General features: G+C 39.1%; 2 protein-coding genes across 2 annotated transcripts in view; one reads left to right on the top strand and one right to left on the bottom strand.

Moving 5' to 3' along the window:
* Positions 1-16914, top strand: part of fhip1ab (FHF complex subunit HOOK interacting protein 1Ab) — a 446377-nt gene that overhangs the window by 164296 nt on the left and 265167 nt on the right. The gene's annotated exons all lie outside the window — the stretch shown is intronic.
* On the bottom strand, positions 4994-16886 carry si:ch73-290k24.6. Its single transcript, XM_003201255.7, has 5 exons — positions 16577-16886; positions 14659-14700; positions 12300-12527; positions 10204-10365; positions 4994-8264 (listed from the first exon to the last, which is right to left on the bottom strand). The coding sequence occupies exons 3-5, from the start codon at positions 12442-12444 to the stop codon at positions 7306-7308; spliced, it is 1266 nt and encodes a 421-aa protein (XP_003201303.1). The 5' UTR covers positions 12445-12527; positions 14659-14700; positions 16577-16886; the 3' UTR covers positions 4994-7305.

Here is a 16914-nt window from a genome sequence, read left to right as displayed (position 1 = left end):
CACTCAAACACGCACACACACACCACACTCAAACACGCACACACACACACCACACTCAAACACGCACACACACACACACCACACTCAAACACGCACACACAAACACCCCAAACTCAAATACGCACACACCACACTCAAACACGCACACACACACACCACACTCAAACACGCACACACACACCACACTCAAACACGCACACACACACACCACACTCAAACACGCACACACACACACACACACACACACCACACTCAAACACGCACACACACACACATCACACTCAAACACGCACACACACACCACACTCAAACACGCACACACACACCACACTCAAACACGCACACACACACCACACTCAAACACGCACACACACACACCACACTCAAACACGCACACACACACACACCACACTCAAACACGCACACACAAACACCCCAAACTCAAATACGCACACACACACACACCCCAAACTCATATACACACAAACGCACCCCAAACTCAAATACGCACACACACACACACACACCTTAAACTCAAATACACACACATGCACCCCAAACTCAAATACGCACACACACACACACACACCCCAAACTCAAAAACACACACACACACACACACACACACCACACTCAAACACGCACACACACACACACCACACTCAAACACGCACACACAAACACCCCAAACTCAAATACGCACACACACACACACCCCAAACTCATATACACACAAACGCACCCCAAACTCAAATACGCACACACACACACACACACCTTAAACTCAAATACACACACATGCACCCCAAACTCAAATACGCACACACACACACCCCAAACTCAAAAACACACACACACACACACACACACACACATGCACCCCAAAAATTAAATACACACACACACGCACCCCAAACTCAAATACACACACACCCCAAACTCAAATACACACACGGACACACCCCAAACTCAAATACACACACACCCCAAACTCAAATACACACACACACACACCCCAAACTCAAATACACACACGGACACACCCCAAACTCAAATACGCACACACACTAACTCAAACAAACTCATATCCACACGCACATACACAAAATCAAATACACACACAAACACACAGACGCACAACAAACTCACTCGCATACAGTAACACAAACACACTCACATCCACTCTCACACATTTGTGTACTCTCTCTCTCACACACACACACACACACACCCAAACTCATACACACTCATGTTCACGCATACTTTCACATACACAAACTCTTTCTTTTTCTCTCTCACACACATACACACATTCCTGATCTCTCAAACACACTCACGCACAAAAAAATTAAATAAATACTGACTAATATTGGCAGCAATGATTTCCCATATAGGAGCAGTGTGTGCCAAAATCACAGCCAGTAAATCTGCTCATGCATATTCAGAACACGGATCATTTGAGACTGTTTGGTATAAAAGGGTAAAACTGCTTAAACACACACACACACACACACACACACACACACATACACACACACCGTTTCTGCTTCGTCTGCAGACTGTGGAGTAAAGTGTGATCTGGACAGAGCTCGTGAGATTCCCACAGAAACGAGACCGGGAGAAAGCGAAGCTAATCAATCAGAAATCAATCAATAGATGAGGGGGCGAGCGATGTCCTGAGGTGTGCTCCTCTTCTGTGGTGATGCAGCATCTGTTTTGGTCAAGCTGGTGGGAAACGCTCAATCTGTGGCGGTTTGTGTTGCTTTGAGCACAACTCTTGCAGTTTATTCTGAAGGAAACGAGTAAAAGAAGCAGCTGAAAGTAGGACAGAAGAGGTGAAGGTCTGTTACGCTCGTCCCGTCTCAACATCGTCTTTGTTTGCACGTCTCTATCTTCAGCTCAAACGTTAACTACCAATCGCTAAAAATGACACGCACAAGTATAGGCTGCAGACAGTACACAGCGAAGAGGAAATTATTAGATCTGCTCCTGCGAAATTCCACTTTTACATTCAAATGTTACATGAAAATATTCAAATTTTACATTTAAATTGAAACAATACATTTAAATTCAAATTATGATGTTACATTCAAATTCAAGCTTATATTTTAATTCAGCTGTTAAGTTCAAATGTTACATTTGAATTTTAAATTTAAATTCAAATTTTTTTAATCAAATGTTGAACTCAAATTCAAATTTTATATTCAAATGTCATGTTTAAATTAATTTTTTTATGCAAATTTTAAATTCTAATGTTACAATTAAATTCAAAATTAAAATTTTCAAATTCAAATGTTAAATTCCAATGTTTCATAAAAAAGCAAACAAATTCAAACGTTACATTTAAATTGTTTTTTTATTCAAATTCTAATGTTACAATTGAATTCAAATATTCCATTTAAATTCTAAATTTAAAATTTAAAATCAAAAGTTAAATTCAGATTAAAATGTTACATTAAAATTCTAATTTTAAATTTAAATGTTACATAACAATTCTATTTTACGATTCTAATTTTAACTAAAATTTTTAATTCAAATTCAAATTTTTTATTTAAATGTTACATTTAAATTCAAATGTTAATTTCAAATTTAAATGTTAAATTCAAATTTAAATTTAAAAATTCAAATTTTTAATTTAAATTAAAATTTTCAAATATTTTCCAACTGCCTGTTGTATTTGTCTTCTGGAGAAGTTTCACGGGAATTTAAAAAATTTTTTTTATTATTATTTAAATATTTGATATACACGTATGAGTATTTATTTATTTATTATGATTTACAGTTTTTGAATCATTTTCAAATGAAAAACTGCTGAGGTCAATATTATTAGCCCCCTTAAGATATTATTATTTTTTAATTGTCTACAGAATAAACCCCTGTTGTCTTAATTAACCTAATTAAGCCTTTTAAAGTCACTTTTAGCTGAATACTAGCATCTTGAAAAATATCTAGTCAAATATTATATTATGTAAAATATTATATCATCAAGGCAAAGATGAAAGAAATAAGTTATTAAATCTATTATGTTTAAAAAATGTGTTGAAAACATTAAAACTTGCTTAGGAAACATTTGAAAAATAATTAAAATTTCACTGGAGGACTAATATATTCACCTTCGACTGTTTATATATGTTGAAATATCATTTAAAAAAACTTCTAATTCACGTATATATTCTCTACAAATAACAAAAAAATAATATTGTAAAAGTAAAATAATAATATTATAGTTTTTTGTCTCCTCTAATGATTATGGGCTTATATTGGTCTGATCTAAAGTGTCAGACTGAAAGACACCGATGTACACTACTGTCAGAAATCTGTAATCATTGTTTTTTTTAAGTCTCTACTGCATTTTTTTGATCGCAAATATGTTTAAAATATGAAATTATATTACAATTTAAATGAGGTATTTTCCGGTGTGAATATGCAAAATAAGATGATTTATTCCTGTGATGTGAAGCTGAATTTCCAGCATCATTACTGCAGTCTTCAGAGTCACACGATCCTTCAGAAATCATGATAATATGAGGATTTATGATGATTATTAGTGTTGGAAACAGCCGAGCTGCTTCAAATGTTTCTAGAGAAAGGGAAACACTTCATTTATCATGACCCATCAATTAACAGAACATTATAAATAACCACATTTATTATAAATAGAAATCTTCAACATTTAAAATAATTTAAAATACATTAATATGGATTTCACTGGCTAAAATAAATGCTTACAAATATGACAATAGATAAGATAACCTATATATTAAAGAGCCCCTATTATGGGAAATTGAGCTTCCATACAGTGTGTAACGCAGCTCTGAGTGAATGAAAACATCCAGCTGAGGGTAAAATCTGAAAGTGCACCATGTTTAAAGATACCAATTCTTTAATAAAAGATTCGACTCAGAGTCATTTAAATGATTCATCTTTCGTCCAGATCTTTTGCCTGTTCTTATAGACGTCAACAAGAAACAATACCAAATATGAAGTACCGGATCTGGTAAAACGTGAACGAGCCTTTCCCTTCAAACACCAGCAGAGTGCGGTTGTGTGTGAGACGGATTATGACTGAACAATAATGAGAGAACGTTCTGCTGATTAATGCAATTAATCTACCCTGCAGCTGGGATTCGTCGGCTGTGTGTTAAAGCAAGGATCAGAAAAGACTATTGATGTCAGAGCTTAACAGGAACTTTACAGTACACAGTTCATGGAGCAGTTTCTTCCTGCATTTCACAAGTATAAGTACGTGCGATTAAAATGGCTGCCTCCTTGTTTTCTCTTGCTTGAAAATTCTGTATTTAATTGTGTTTTGTTACTTGTAACCGTTTGGACTGTATCAGGTTAACTTTTTATATTCTCATATCGCATCTAAAACCATGTTGAAAACACGACGCCTTGCTTTGTTTACGGATCTAAATGCGTTTGTGAGCTCCCGATCCTCTTCCGTATATCATTGCTATGCCCAGTGTCAGCTGTTCCTACACACATGCGGCGGTCAAGGTTCAGAAAAGTTCAGCTTTTGCCGCTGTGTGGGTTAATACTGAGTGCGTGTCATGGTTAAGAATGGAGCACTGTGCTGGTGTTTAACTGCACTGCTTTACTGCACTCCTGCATTGGGCTCACACATACACCCTGCACTCTGACTACTTCAACAATGTTGATCAGCCATGGTGGGCATTTCTTTCTGTCTCGCACTGAACATAGTCAACCAATCACAACAGACTGGGTCATCGGACCAATCACCGCAGATAAGCGTCGCTCTGAGCGGTTTGGGAACAAATTAATCTCTGAATAATTCATATTGGAGTTGATGGCAGTGTGCGAATTATAGACGATCAGTGGGGTCGACTTTTTCGATAACACACATGCTTCAGTGAATCAAATTAATTTATTTAAATTACATCAAATGTGTTAATAAAATATATGTTTTTTTTTGATTAGTGACTATTTTAGTGGTTACTGTAGGTCAAACTGTACAAAATATGTCTCTAGATTTTCTTTTTTTTTTTTTTAGGCTACATGCCTACATATTTGTTTTGTGAATGTTTAAGATGTCAAACAGTGCTCTAGATCTGCCAGTTTCAGAATGTTGAATGATATTTTCCCTACTATTGACTGGTGCCATTCAATGCATCATCATGCGTTCAATCAAATGCACATTTATATTATACATTTTTAATTTTTAATATTTAGGAAAACTAACATTGAAGAAAGCTATTTCTCCCCCCATACATCTTGTTTTGATGTTCTTCAGGGAGATCAAGCATTAATTAGGAGGGTCAATCCAAACCCCCCTGTAAATTTGCACCATGGTTGTTGGAATAATTAGGTAGAAATAAATGCAGATTATTAGACAATGAAAGTGTTTTTGACCTTGCATGCAGATCAGCCCGTTGTTAGAGACCCCCAAAACCAAATCATGACCTTTTATAATTCATAATAGGGGCTCTTTAAGAGAAATAAATACGTTTTCATTTTCAAAAATAGGATGGAGATGGAAATGTTTCGATTGGTGAACAAGCATATGAATGATAATACTAATGCTGCGTTCACATCAGACCAAGAAGCGCCAAGCATGAGTGATTTACATAAGTCAAGATGCGAATAGACATCCTGCGCAACTTCATTTGCGCGAATCGTGTCATTCGCACCATTGAATTGTTGCAAGTTGAGCGTTTTGCATGATTGACCCATGAATCGCTCGAGTTGGAAAATCTGAACTTTAGCAGACATTCCCGCTGCGTTAACTAATCAGAGTTTTCTCTGGCAGGTGTGTGATTATGACTGCCTGTTATTGGTGTCTTTTTTTCTCAGTTATAATTAAAAGTCCATGTTTGTGTGTAAAATTAAAATGCATTAAAATTATTTAACATTTTTCTTTTAAATGAACTAATCTAAAACTTTTCAGCACTGCTTCTAATAATACTAATTATAAAAGTTCAACAAATCCTGATATTATACTGATTTCTGAAGGATCATGTGACTCTGAAGACTGCAGTAGTGATGCTGGATAAATCAGCTGTACATCACAGATATGTTACACACTCTCAGAAAAAAATGGTACAATGTTGTACCAAAGAAGGTACAAACCCTTGTCACTGGGGCAGTACCTTTGTATGGGACAGAATTGCACCTTAAGACAAAGAAACAAGTGAAGTTTCATAAACTAATTTCGAGAGGAGCACGTGATATGATTGAACACTGCTGGCCACTCATCCGTGATCAGTAATAATCCAATCAGAGTGATCCTAGCTTAATATAAATGGATCACTTTCTCCTTATTGCTCTATCTTCGTTTTGGAAGAATCCTTCTCTCCACACCATCTCCTCCTTTTTATCCCCTTTCTAAAAGGGAAGCTATCGAGACCTACCTGATCTCGGCTCCCCTGACATGCTTATTGACCGGGCGGGAGCCCTGGGCTCAAATATATCCGAGCTCAGGGTTCTCTCCCGGGACAGCATGCCAAACCTGCTTTAAATGCCAAGCATATCTAAGTGGGAACTCTTGAAATTTGGACCGTTGCCATTTGTAGGACATAATTTGTGCCAAGGGAAACCAAAATGTACCTTTGGTTTTTAAAACCTGCAGATACAAAGTTGTACTTTCATTAAAGGTACAAATCTGATCCTTAAAGGTACGACCACAGTGACAAGACACTTTGTACCTTCACAGTGTCAAAAATGCTTACCAAACATTTATTTAAAATGCCTTTAATGTTTAGTTTACAATGCCTTTAGTGTATTTTTTACCAGGTGTTTTGTAATATTGTATTATAGAACTTAATAATTAAGGTTTATGTTTCTTTCTTCTAGAAATTATTCATAAAATCACTTTGCCTTTCCAGTCATATTTATTTTCACTGGTATTGTAATAAAGATAAAGTTAATCAATACTTTTGAAACCTTTTATATGGGAGCAATTGTGTACCTGCATTTCAATTGTACCATAAAAAGGTACAGAACAGTATAATAAGTCTCTTCTGCATCATATAAGGTACAATCTTTACAGTTTAAGGTACAAAACAGCTCCTCAAGGAACAATATTTGTACCACCGTGTACCTGTTTTTCTGAGAGTGCACCTAACTATATATTCACATCTAAAAATGACATTTAGAACTATGATAATATTTAACATTTTAAATGTATTTTTGATCAAACAAATGCATCCTTGATGCTCAGAGGAGACATACTTTGCAAATTTTAACCGCTAATATTAATGTGTTTCTTCTAACCTCAGGCTGTACAGTTGCTCTTATTTTGCCGCCAAAACACAAGATCAACATGCTTTAATCATCAGTCTCAGATCAGTCGGTTTCCATGGCGATGACGACAGCGTCAGTGGGCGGAGTCACAGATGAGGCAGGCCACGCCTCTTTCCCACCCCCATCCACCGGCAGCTGTCTGGCTCTAGCAGAACAATCCGGACTATCATGAAGATCGTTCACCGTCCCAATGGCGGACTCTGTGGGTAAATTTTCATCTTCATCCTCCTCATCTTCCTCACGTTCAACACGGCAACGGCAAACCTCAATACCAGAGTCTCCGGTCAGCCGTCGCTGCTGAAAGTGTGTTTGGTCCACATCCAGATCACTGACAGCAGAATCGCGGCGCTCGGGTTCAACACCAGGAGAAAACAGAGCGTTTCTGGGTGGAGACTGAGGGGGCGGAGCTACTGGCTCCTCCCTCTTCTGCTCGGGTTGAGCACCAATCGGATCAGAGATGGAAAAGAGATGCGAAGATGAAGTGGAAATGCTAAGGCTGGTGATATTCTTTGTCGTCGGACTGTCAATGTTACTAGTGCTAATCGCTTGGGATGCTTCTAATATCTCGTTATTGTTATTAACGTTATCTGTGCTGCTGCTGCTACTTTTGATCTTCTGCACCACTTTGGAACCTGGAGAGGCGGGGCCTGGAGGCTCTGCTTCCTCAGGCGATTGGTCATTGAGCGCTGGAATGTTCTCGATGTGCATAACTGCTGAGTGGGTGTGGCCAGGCTCATTGAGGGAGGGTGTGGAGGCGTGGCTTGTGTCAGTCTCGTCGGTGAGCTGGGCGGAAGAAGGGGAGGAGCTACAGGGTGAAGACGGACAGCAGGAGTCACAGGAGCAGCTGGTGTAGTTGTCGGAGCTCTGTGATGACATTATGTGACTCGGGCCAGGGTGGGCGGAGCCTCGCGGGTAAGCCACCGAGCTGTAGGGAGGGGGCGGGGTGCTGGGCTGTGCTGCTACTTCCTCATAAGACGGCAGTTTGAGTGATGCGAGAAAACCTGCCAATGAGAACTTAAGGTTAACTAGTGGATCATAGTTTGTGTTCATAACAACGATGTGTTAAAAATGGAAAATTAGCATAGTAAATTCCCTGTGGTAAATATACATCTTAACCTGACTCAAAAGATATCGCCTAACAACATAAGTTTTGCAATACATTGGCACACAAATTTGTTTTTGAGCTTTGTAGTGGTTTATACTTTATCAAACAACGATGTACTAAAAATTGGAAAACTAGCGTAGTAAACACCCCATAGTTAAACGCACACCTTGATCGGACACTTAGATATAGATAGTGGATGTTTTACAGGATGTTTGGCACACAAAAGCATTCTTGGAGCTTCATAGTAATTTATACTTTGTGTACACAACAACGATGTACTTAAAATGGAAAAATAGCATAGTACATTCCGTTTAGTAAGTGCGCAACTTGACCCGACTCAGAAGATTTTGGCAAACAAAGTCGTTTTTACAGTTTTTGGCACATAAAAGTGTTCTTGGAGTTTTGTATGATTACAGTTTAACCACTTAAGTCACATGAGCTGTTTTGACAATGTTTACTGTTTCTTTTCTGGACTTTTCTGAGCGTCTCGGGACCCTTGTTGTCTAGGTAGGATGAGGGAGCTCTCGGATTTCATCTAAAATGTCTTTATTTCTGTTTGAAGATGGGGATTGGAACGACATGAGGGTGAGTAATTAATTACAGAATTTTTTTTTCGGGTGAACTAACTCTTTAATGTTCAAAATTAGAATTTTCGGGGGGTATTTTTTTATGTCTCAAATAAAAATGAAAAAAACTTGAGCATAATAAAGGTCCGTTCACACATAGCATGATAAAATAGTTCTGAATTTAAAACTGAGGTCAGACGACAGCTCTAAACATAAAGATGAAGAGAAACAATTTGGCGTGTTTGTTATTACACAAACTGACCAATCTCTAATTTTACTATGTGATTTTATAGATTACCAAACTGGATTCACTGGTTAGATTCCCTAGTAGCACACTGAGGACACCTGCTGGTTAAAAAAGGTGATGCAAAATTATAAACTCAGTAATTTGTGTTTTTATTCCACTACACTGACTCTAATCGCTAAATTCACTATTAGATTAGGCAGATTACACAAGCTGGATTCACTGGTTAGATTCGCTAGTAGCACACTGAGGACACCTGCTGGTTAAAAGGAGATAATGCAAAAGTATAAACTAAGAAAATTGTGTTTTTATTCCACTACACTGACTCTGATTGCTAAATTTACTATTTGATTAGGCAGATTACACGAGCTGGATTCACTGGTCAGATTTGCTAGTAGCACACTGAGGACACCTGCTGGTCAAAATGAGGTAATGCAAAAAGTATAAACTAAGAAAATTGTGTTTTTATTACACCACACTGACTCTAATGGCTAAATTCACTATTAGATTAGGGAGTTTACAAAAGCTGGATTCACTGGTCAGATACGCTAGTAGCACACTGAGGACACCTGCTGGTTAAAAGGAGATAATGCAAAAGTATAAACTAAGCCATTAGTGTTTTTATGTCACTACATTGACTCTGATTGCTAAATTTACTATTTGATTAGGCTGATTACACAAGCTGGATTCACTGGTCAGATTCCTTAGTAGCACACTGAAAATGCCTGCTGGTTGAAAAAAGGTGATGCAAAAGTATAAACTCAGTAATTTGTGTTTTTATTCCACTACACTGACTCTAATGGCTAAATTCACTATTAGATTAGGCAGATTACACAAGCTGGATTCACTGGTCAGATTCGCTAGTAGCACACTGAAAATGCCTGCTGGTAAAAAGAGCTAATGCAAATAGTATAATTTAAAAAAATCATTCGTCAGTGTGGATGCAAATATGTTTCTATTTAGATTTACAGTCATCGTGCTTGGTGTGAATGGGCCTTAACATGATGAGTGTGAGGTGTTCTTACTGAGGTCAAACATGGAGGACGGGTAGCTGCAAGCTCCGTGATATGCCATCAGGTTGATCTCTCTCTGCCTCTGCTGTTGCTGGACACGCTGCTTAGCCTGACGGTGGCGATATGCGCAGCAGCAGCTAAAGAGGATTAGCATACTCCACAGCAGCCAAAACCCTGAAACACACATACATAAATTAATAATTTCTTTAAGCTAGTTATAGTTAGAGGCATTTACATCGCAAATAATAATAGAAATGTATTATCATAAAAAAAATTTCACTATAAGTAAGGGATAATGCACATCTAGCTGTGGCTATTGCAGAGTGAAGAGTAAAACTGCAGTTTTATTAGCTGTTGTAGAAGACTGAACGGTTTATTCTGAATCAGCACCGGCTGCATCTACATTATGCTGATTATTACACACCTACTGGACCCTACACTGTTAGAACATGTTAAACATTGATCTGAGCTCTTTAATTAAACATAAAACTTGCAGAAAGAAAAACAGCTGAATGGAGCTACACTAACCTACATATTAATATTATAATTCAGTCACTAGATGGCGCCAAACAGCTGAGTGACAGATAAGCACATCATTATTCTCACTGCTATTCGCCGCCAGTTTATCAGGAAGTGAGGATTTTGTTGACTTTGACTTACTGCTTATTATTTGCAAATGTTTTATGTTTATATATTCCAGCTGTGCTCACAAGTCTAACTACCATCTTTGGATGGAAACACAGCATTTTGTTATCATAATTGTGGGTTATTTTATTAACTTTTATTGTAAAAACAGTATAATTAAAGTTATTGAGCTACATTTAAAATGTCTCACAAAAATACCTATTCAATAAAAAATTATTACAAAACATTTTCGAGTTCGGTTTTCATCCAAAAGCATCCAGAGTTTTTGATTTCTGCCCAGAATGTTTATTTTGATGCATCTTTAGCATTGGTGTTTGTTGTTGCTGGACTCACATCACAGCTCATAGTAGTATTTATCAGGAAGTGATGATTTTGTTCTCTTTTGTTTCTAATTGAATGGAAACGCTGCTTTATTTGGCTTATTTATTTTATTTTATTTATGTGATATTCCAGTTTTGCGCACATCTCTAATGGCAACATAGCTACTAAATAACATTTTATTATCAATAAAATTTAGTTATTTTATTGGCTGTTTTCTTTATTGAAGTTACATTTAAAATGTCTCTTTTTTTTTTTTTTAAATCCCCAAAAAATCGAAAATATTTTCATGTATTTTACTAAATTGTCTAATTTATTTTATTATTATTGTTATTTTATTGGCAATGCTGTGGCACAGTAGGTAGTGCTGTTGCCTCACAGCAAGAAGGTTGCTGGTTCGAGCCTCGGCTGGGTCAGTTGGCGTTTTAGTGTGGAGTTTGCATGTTCTCCCTGCGTTCGCGTGGGTTTCCTCCGATTTCCCCAAAGACATGCAGTACAGGTGAATTGGGTAGGCTAAATTGTCCGTAGTTTGTGTGTGTGAATGAATGTGTATGGATGTTTCCCAGAGATGGATTGCAGCTGGAAGGGCATCCGCTGCGTAAAACATATATGCTGGATAAGTTGGCGGTTCATTCCGCTGTGGCGACCCCAGATTAATAAAGGGACTAAGCCCTAAAGAAAATGAATTAATGTTATTTTAATTACTAACAAGCGTCACGGTGGCTCAGTGGTTAGCACTGTGGCCTCACAGCAAGAAGGTCGCTGGTTTGAGTTCCAGCTGGCTCAGTTGGTGTTTCTGTGTGGAGTTTGCATGTTCTCCCCGTGTTCATGTGGGTTTCCTCCGGGTGCTCCGGTTTCCCCCTCAGTCCAAACACATGCGCTATAGGAGAACTGATCAACTAAATTGGCCGTAGTGTATGAGTGTGTGTGTGTGAATGTGAGAGTGTATGGGTGTTTCCCAGTACTAGGTTGAGGCTGGAAGGGCATCCGGTGTGTATAACATATGCTGGAATAGATAGTGGTTCATGCCGCTGTGGCGACCTCTGAACTAGAGACTTTTATGTGATATTCCAGTTTTGCGCATGAATTTAATTCACATTTTTGGATGGAAACACAGCTATTGGTGTGTGTTGCGCAGCACTCACACCACAGCTCATAGTAGTATGTGCAGCAGCCGGTCTCCTGGCAGCAGTGTCCGGTCTGGCACAGGTATCCGCTGGCGCTGTTGGTGCCAGGGCAGTAGCGCGGGCTGCCCAGCAGAGGCAGCGTCCCTGAACTGTGGTACTCCATGCCCTGCAGCAGCGCGTGCCGCCAGCGAAACACTCGCTCCTCCGCTTCCTCCAGAACTGCTGCTACGGCGAGACTGGCGGAGTCTGAAAGACACAAGCGCAATCTGACATCAGTACATCTGCATGATTTTAGATGTTAGTATCAGTGTTGTTAGTCTTAAATGTGCCATGAAGTACTTTAACATGCATTTTTTTATTCAGCGTTTGACATAATCTCAGTCGAAACATGAAGAGAGGGTGGGGCATAGAGTAGCTCCGCCCCTATTTAAAAGACAGCTAATAGCTTTGTGTTTTCGTACAGCTTTGCCCAATAATATCCAGCTGCAGACCTGCAGACCCACACACGCTTTAGGCACACACACAATCTAGCACACACGATGTAGGCAAACCGTACAGTATATGGTTATGACGGATGCTAATGTTATAAACGTCTTCTTGGATATTCATTCATTCCTTATCAACTGCTTTTCCAGGGCCAAGTCGCGAGGGAAGCAGTCTTAGAAGAACCCCAGACTTCCCTCTCCTCAGACACTTCCTCCAGCTCCTCCGGGGGGATCCCGAGGTGTTCCCAGGTCAGCCAAGAGATCCAGCGTGTCCTGGGTCTTCCCGAGGCCTCCTCCCGATGGAACATGCATGGAACACCTCCATAGGTTGGCATTCAGGAGGCATCCGAAACAGATGCCGGAGCCACCTCAGCTGGCTTCTCTGGATGTGGAGGAGCAGCGGCTCTACTCCAAGCCCCTTCCAGGTGACAGAGCTCCTCACCCTGTCTATAACGCCCCCCACTCACACGGGGCTTCAGACTCAATGTTTGACTGAAGGCGTGTCTGAAGTTGAAGCTAAAGCGATCGTCGTATCAGCGTCAGCCAATGAAATTCAGTCAGCAATAGGCCACTGTCTAGCTGGTGTATTTGCATACAGCGATCTGATTCGCTGACTCTTCCGTTGGCGCTTGAAAAGTTGAGCTAGTCCCAACTTCTGCAGCAAGCAACACCTCTGAAGCGGCGCCGACGGATCCACAATGCAGTCCGGCAACGCCTGACGTCACTCATTCAAAGTGAATGGGAAGCGTTGACGCTGACGCCCCGTGTGAAAGGGGCGTAATGCTGTGTTTACACCAGACGCAGAACGCGCGGATAAATCGCGCTATTCGCGCATAAATAGCCGCGTCAGCATTTGAGTTTACTCGCTTCATTCACGCGTCCAATTAACTTCAGAACAGACGTGGATTCACGTGATGGGCGGGGCTTCTGTCTGCCCGGTGACTAAAGGTTCGTTGCTTAAAGGCTAACATGGATTTTATAAAGAAACCAACAGTGTTTATGTACTTTATGAAGGCTGTAAAACAGCGTCGATACGTTTAGGGTCGTTTCTGAGTCCTTTACATGCTTTCAGAGGTGCATCCAGCTCTTTAAGCTCATAGACTCCTCCAGAAACTGAACCTGGATCACGGAGGCTTTCAACGGTGCTTCAGACTGAGCCAAGCCTAGTTTGATGACTTGTTGTCTGTGTCGCCTGGAGGATTTCCCCTGGGACACCATCAACAGGTTCTACGTCACAATCACGCCACCACAAGAGCAAGCTTCTGATTGGTTAACGCGGAGCGAATGTCTGCTAAAGTTCAGATTTTCAAACTCGAGAGATTCGCGCGAAACGCTTGTTAAGCGCGTCAAACGCTCAATTCGCCCCGCGCCATTCGCACAATTTGCGTCATTCGTGCCGCGCCATTCGCATGTATCGCGCCGCAGGATGTCTATTCGCGCGTTTGCATTGACTTAACATGTAAATCACTCCCGCTTGACGCGCACTCCGCGTCTGGTGTGAACGCAGCATCAGAGTACGCTCTGCCACCCTGCAAAGGAAACTCATTTCGGAGGCTTGTATCCAAGATCTTGTCCTTTTGGTCGTGACCCATAGCTCATGACCATAGGTGAGAGGAGGACCATTGATTGACCAGTAAATCAGAAGGACTACCAGAACAACTCTAAGGTTTTAATCTCTTGTTAAGTCAGTTCAGAGTTCAAGTTTAAACTCCGAATTGATGTACCTCCTTACTGAAACAGCCCCCTGGCCCACTAACTTATATATAACAAGTTAGTATCTCCTAACAGTGCAGTTTACAGTTAGTAAAATCTAAATATTAGCCAAATGATAAAGTTTTTGAAAGGTTTTGAAAAATATGGACACAAACACAGACATTTGTGAGATCCTTTACCTGTTGAAGGACACGGGTGTCCATATATACTGTCAGGATCATCTATAAACAAGAAGAAAAAGCATTATGAATTATCCACCATATCTGACATCAACACATTTTTAACCCTAAACTAATATTCTACAAATGCACCATTAATTTAATTGAACACATTTGTGTTAATTATATAAAGTTGAAGACAAATTTACTCTCAATATTTCCCAAGTGATTATTTAACAGAGGGCATCACTGTGGTGCAGTGGGTAGCACGATCGCCTCACAGCAAGAAGGTCGCTGGTTTGAGTCTCGGCTGGGTCAGTTGGTGTTTTTGTGTGGAGTTTGCATGTTCTCCCCGTGTTGGTGTGGGTTTCCTCCGGGTGCTCCGGTTTCCCCCACAGTCCAAACACATGCGCTATAGAAACTAAATTGGCCATTGTGTGTGTGTGTGTGTGTGTATGTGTGTGTATGTATGTGTGTGTGTGTGTGTGTGTGTGTGTGAATGAGTGTGTATGGGTGTTTTCCAGTGTTGGGATTGTGGCTGAAAGGGCATCCGCTGTGTAAAACATATGCTGGATAAGTTGGCGGTTCATTCCGCTGTGGTGACCCCTGATGAATAAAGGGACTAAGCTGAAAAGAGAATTAATGAATAAATGATTAACAGAGGCCTTTTTCACAGTATTTACTGGGGCTGCTCGATTTTAGAAAAATTACACATTGCAATAATTTTTATTCTGTGATATTTATTTTGCGATTATGAATACAATTTTACAAAATGACTTGAATAACTGTTTGAAAAAATATATGATGTAAGATTGATTGAGATGATTGTGTAGGGGACGCATCTGCATAAAATATAAACAATCAAACTAAAAAAAGACACAAATTAAATGAAAAATCTAATGTAAAATAATATTGCATAGTCTTCGTTGTGTAATCAGTTCAATAAATTGTCATTAATATTTTTTATTACAAATGGCACAATTTCTCATGTCTTTACACTTTTAAAACCCTCAAACAGTCACAGAGCCCAAAATACACTTGTAATATGATCAATTATAATCCAGACTCAATATTGTGTACACTCACGATGTGACTATTGTGTATTATGAAATTGTGATATCGATGTTGAAATGACATCGTTGAATTATTAGCCCCTGTTTATTTTTCCCCAATTTCTGTGTAACGGAGAGCAGATTTCTTCAACACATTTCTAATCATAATAGTGTTAATAACTCATCTCTTATAACTGATTTATTTTCTCTTTGTCATGATGACAGTAAATAATATTAGACTAGATATTCTCTTAAGACACTAGTATTCAGCTTAAAGTGACATTTAATGGCTTCACTAGGGTAAATAAGTTGATTAGGCAGGTTATTGTGTAACAAAAAAGACTATCAAAAATATAGCTTAAGGGGGATAATAATATTGACCTAAAAATGGAGTTTAAAAAATAAAAAATTGCTTTTATTCTAGCCAAAATAAAACAAATAAGACTTTCTCCAGAAGAAAAAATATTATCAGACATACTGTGAAAATTTCCAGAATCTGTTAAACATCATTTGGGAAATATATATTTAAAAAAAACTCAAATGGGGGGAAATAATCCTGACTTTAACTGTATATAAGGCTAATAATTTGTTTTTCAACTGTATGTAGTTAACAAAAAGCTGTTATTGGCCTGAAAATATGAGGAAAATTAGGCCAAATATAGATTTTTTTTTCCGCACTGAATTAATCTATATATGTAATCAAACTTTCAAGCCATACATCAGCAAATATCACACACACAACAGGCTCGAACAGAAGCAGATGAAGAACATTACAGATGCTAGCACTGAGCTTCAGCTAAATGATGCTCTGTCTGCACCTGCGGTAATAATAATGATAACTACAACAAAGCTGTGTGTTATAGTAATAATTATACAACAGCACTAACCTTTCTGAAAGCCTAGAGTCCACCTCAGCGATGCCTGTTATTGTGTTAGTATTTTATATCCGTCGTAATGATTTCTGATTCGCTCATTTTCTCCTCATATTCTGCACCGAGCGTCTCCCTCCGTCCGCCATTTTCACCCGCATCAGCAGCACACACGGACGAAAACGCGGTGCTGTTTTAACCGTAAACCGAGCTTTACACGGTAAATTAAGCTAATTACGAGTGTTTTTTACTCGAATACATCATAATCTCATCTTATAACAGACGGCGCCTGGCTGCAGACATCATGTCATGAAGGTTTATCGGATCTGATGCTGATTGGCTGCTGTAGCAGGATG

The sequence above is a fragment of the Danio rerio genome, chromosome 23 (genome assembly GCF_049306965.1).
Source record: "Danio rerio strain Tuebingen ecotype United States chromosome 23, GRCz12tu, whole genome shotgun sequence".
Lineage (NCBI taxonomy): Eukaryota > Metazoa > Chordata > Actinopteri > Cypriniformes > Danionidae > Danio > Danio rerio.
The sequence above is the reverse complement of the archived record's forward strand: the minus strand, read 5'-3'. Positions and strand labels throughout refer to the sequence as shown.

Excerpts from the sequence above, each read along its gene's own strand:
- si:ch73-290k24.6 (XM_003201255.7), bottom strand. The coding sequence starts at position 12,444 with ATGGAGTACCACAGTTCAGGGACGCTGCCTCTGCTGGGCAGCCCGCGC. Across the intron at positions 10,366-12,299 it reads ATACTACTATGAGCTGTGGT|GGTTTTGGCTGCTGTGGAGT; the intron begins GTGAGTGCTGCG and ends TGTGTGTTTCAG. Across the intron at positions 8,265-10,203 it reads GTCCTCCATGTTTGACCTCA|GTTTTCTCGCATCACTCAAA; the intron begins GTAAGAACACCT and ends TCTCATTGGCAG.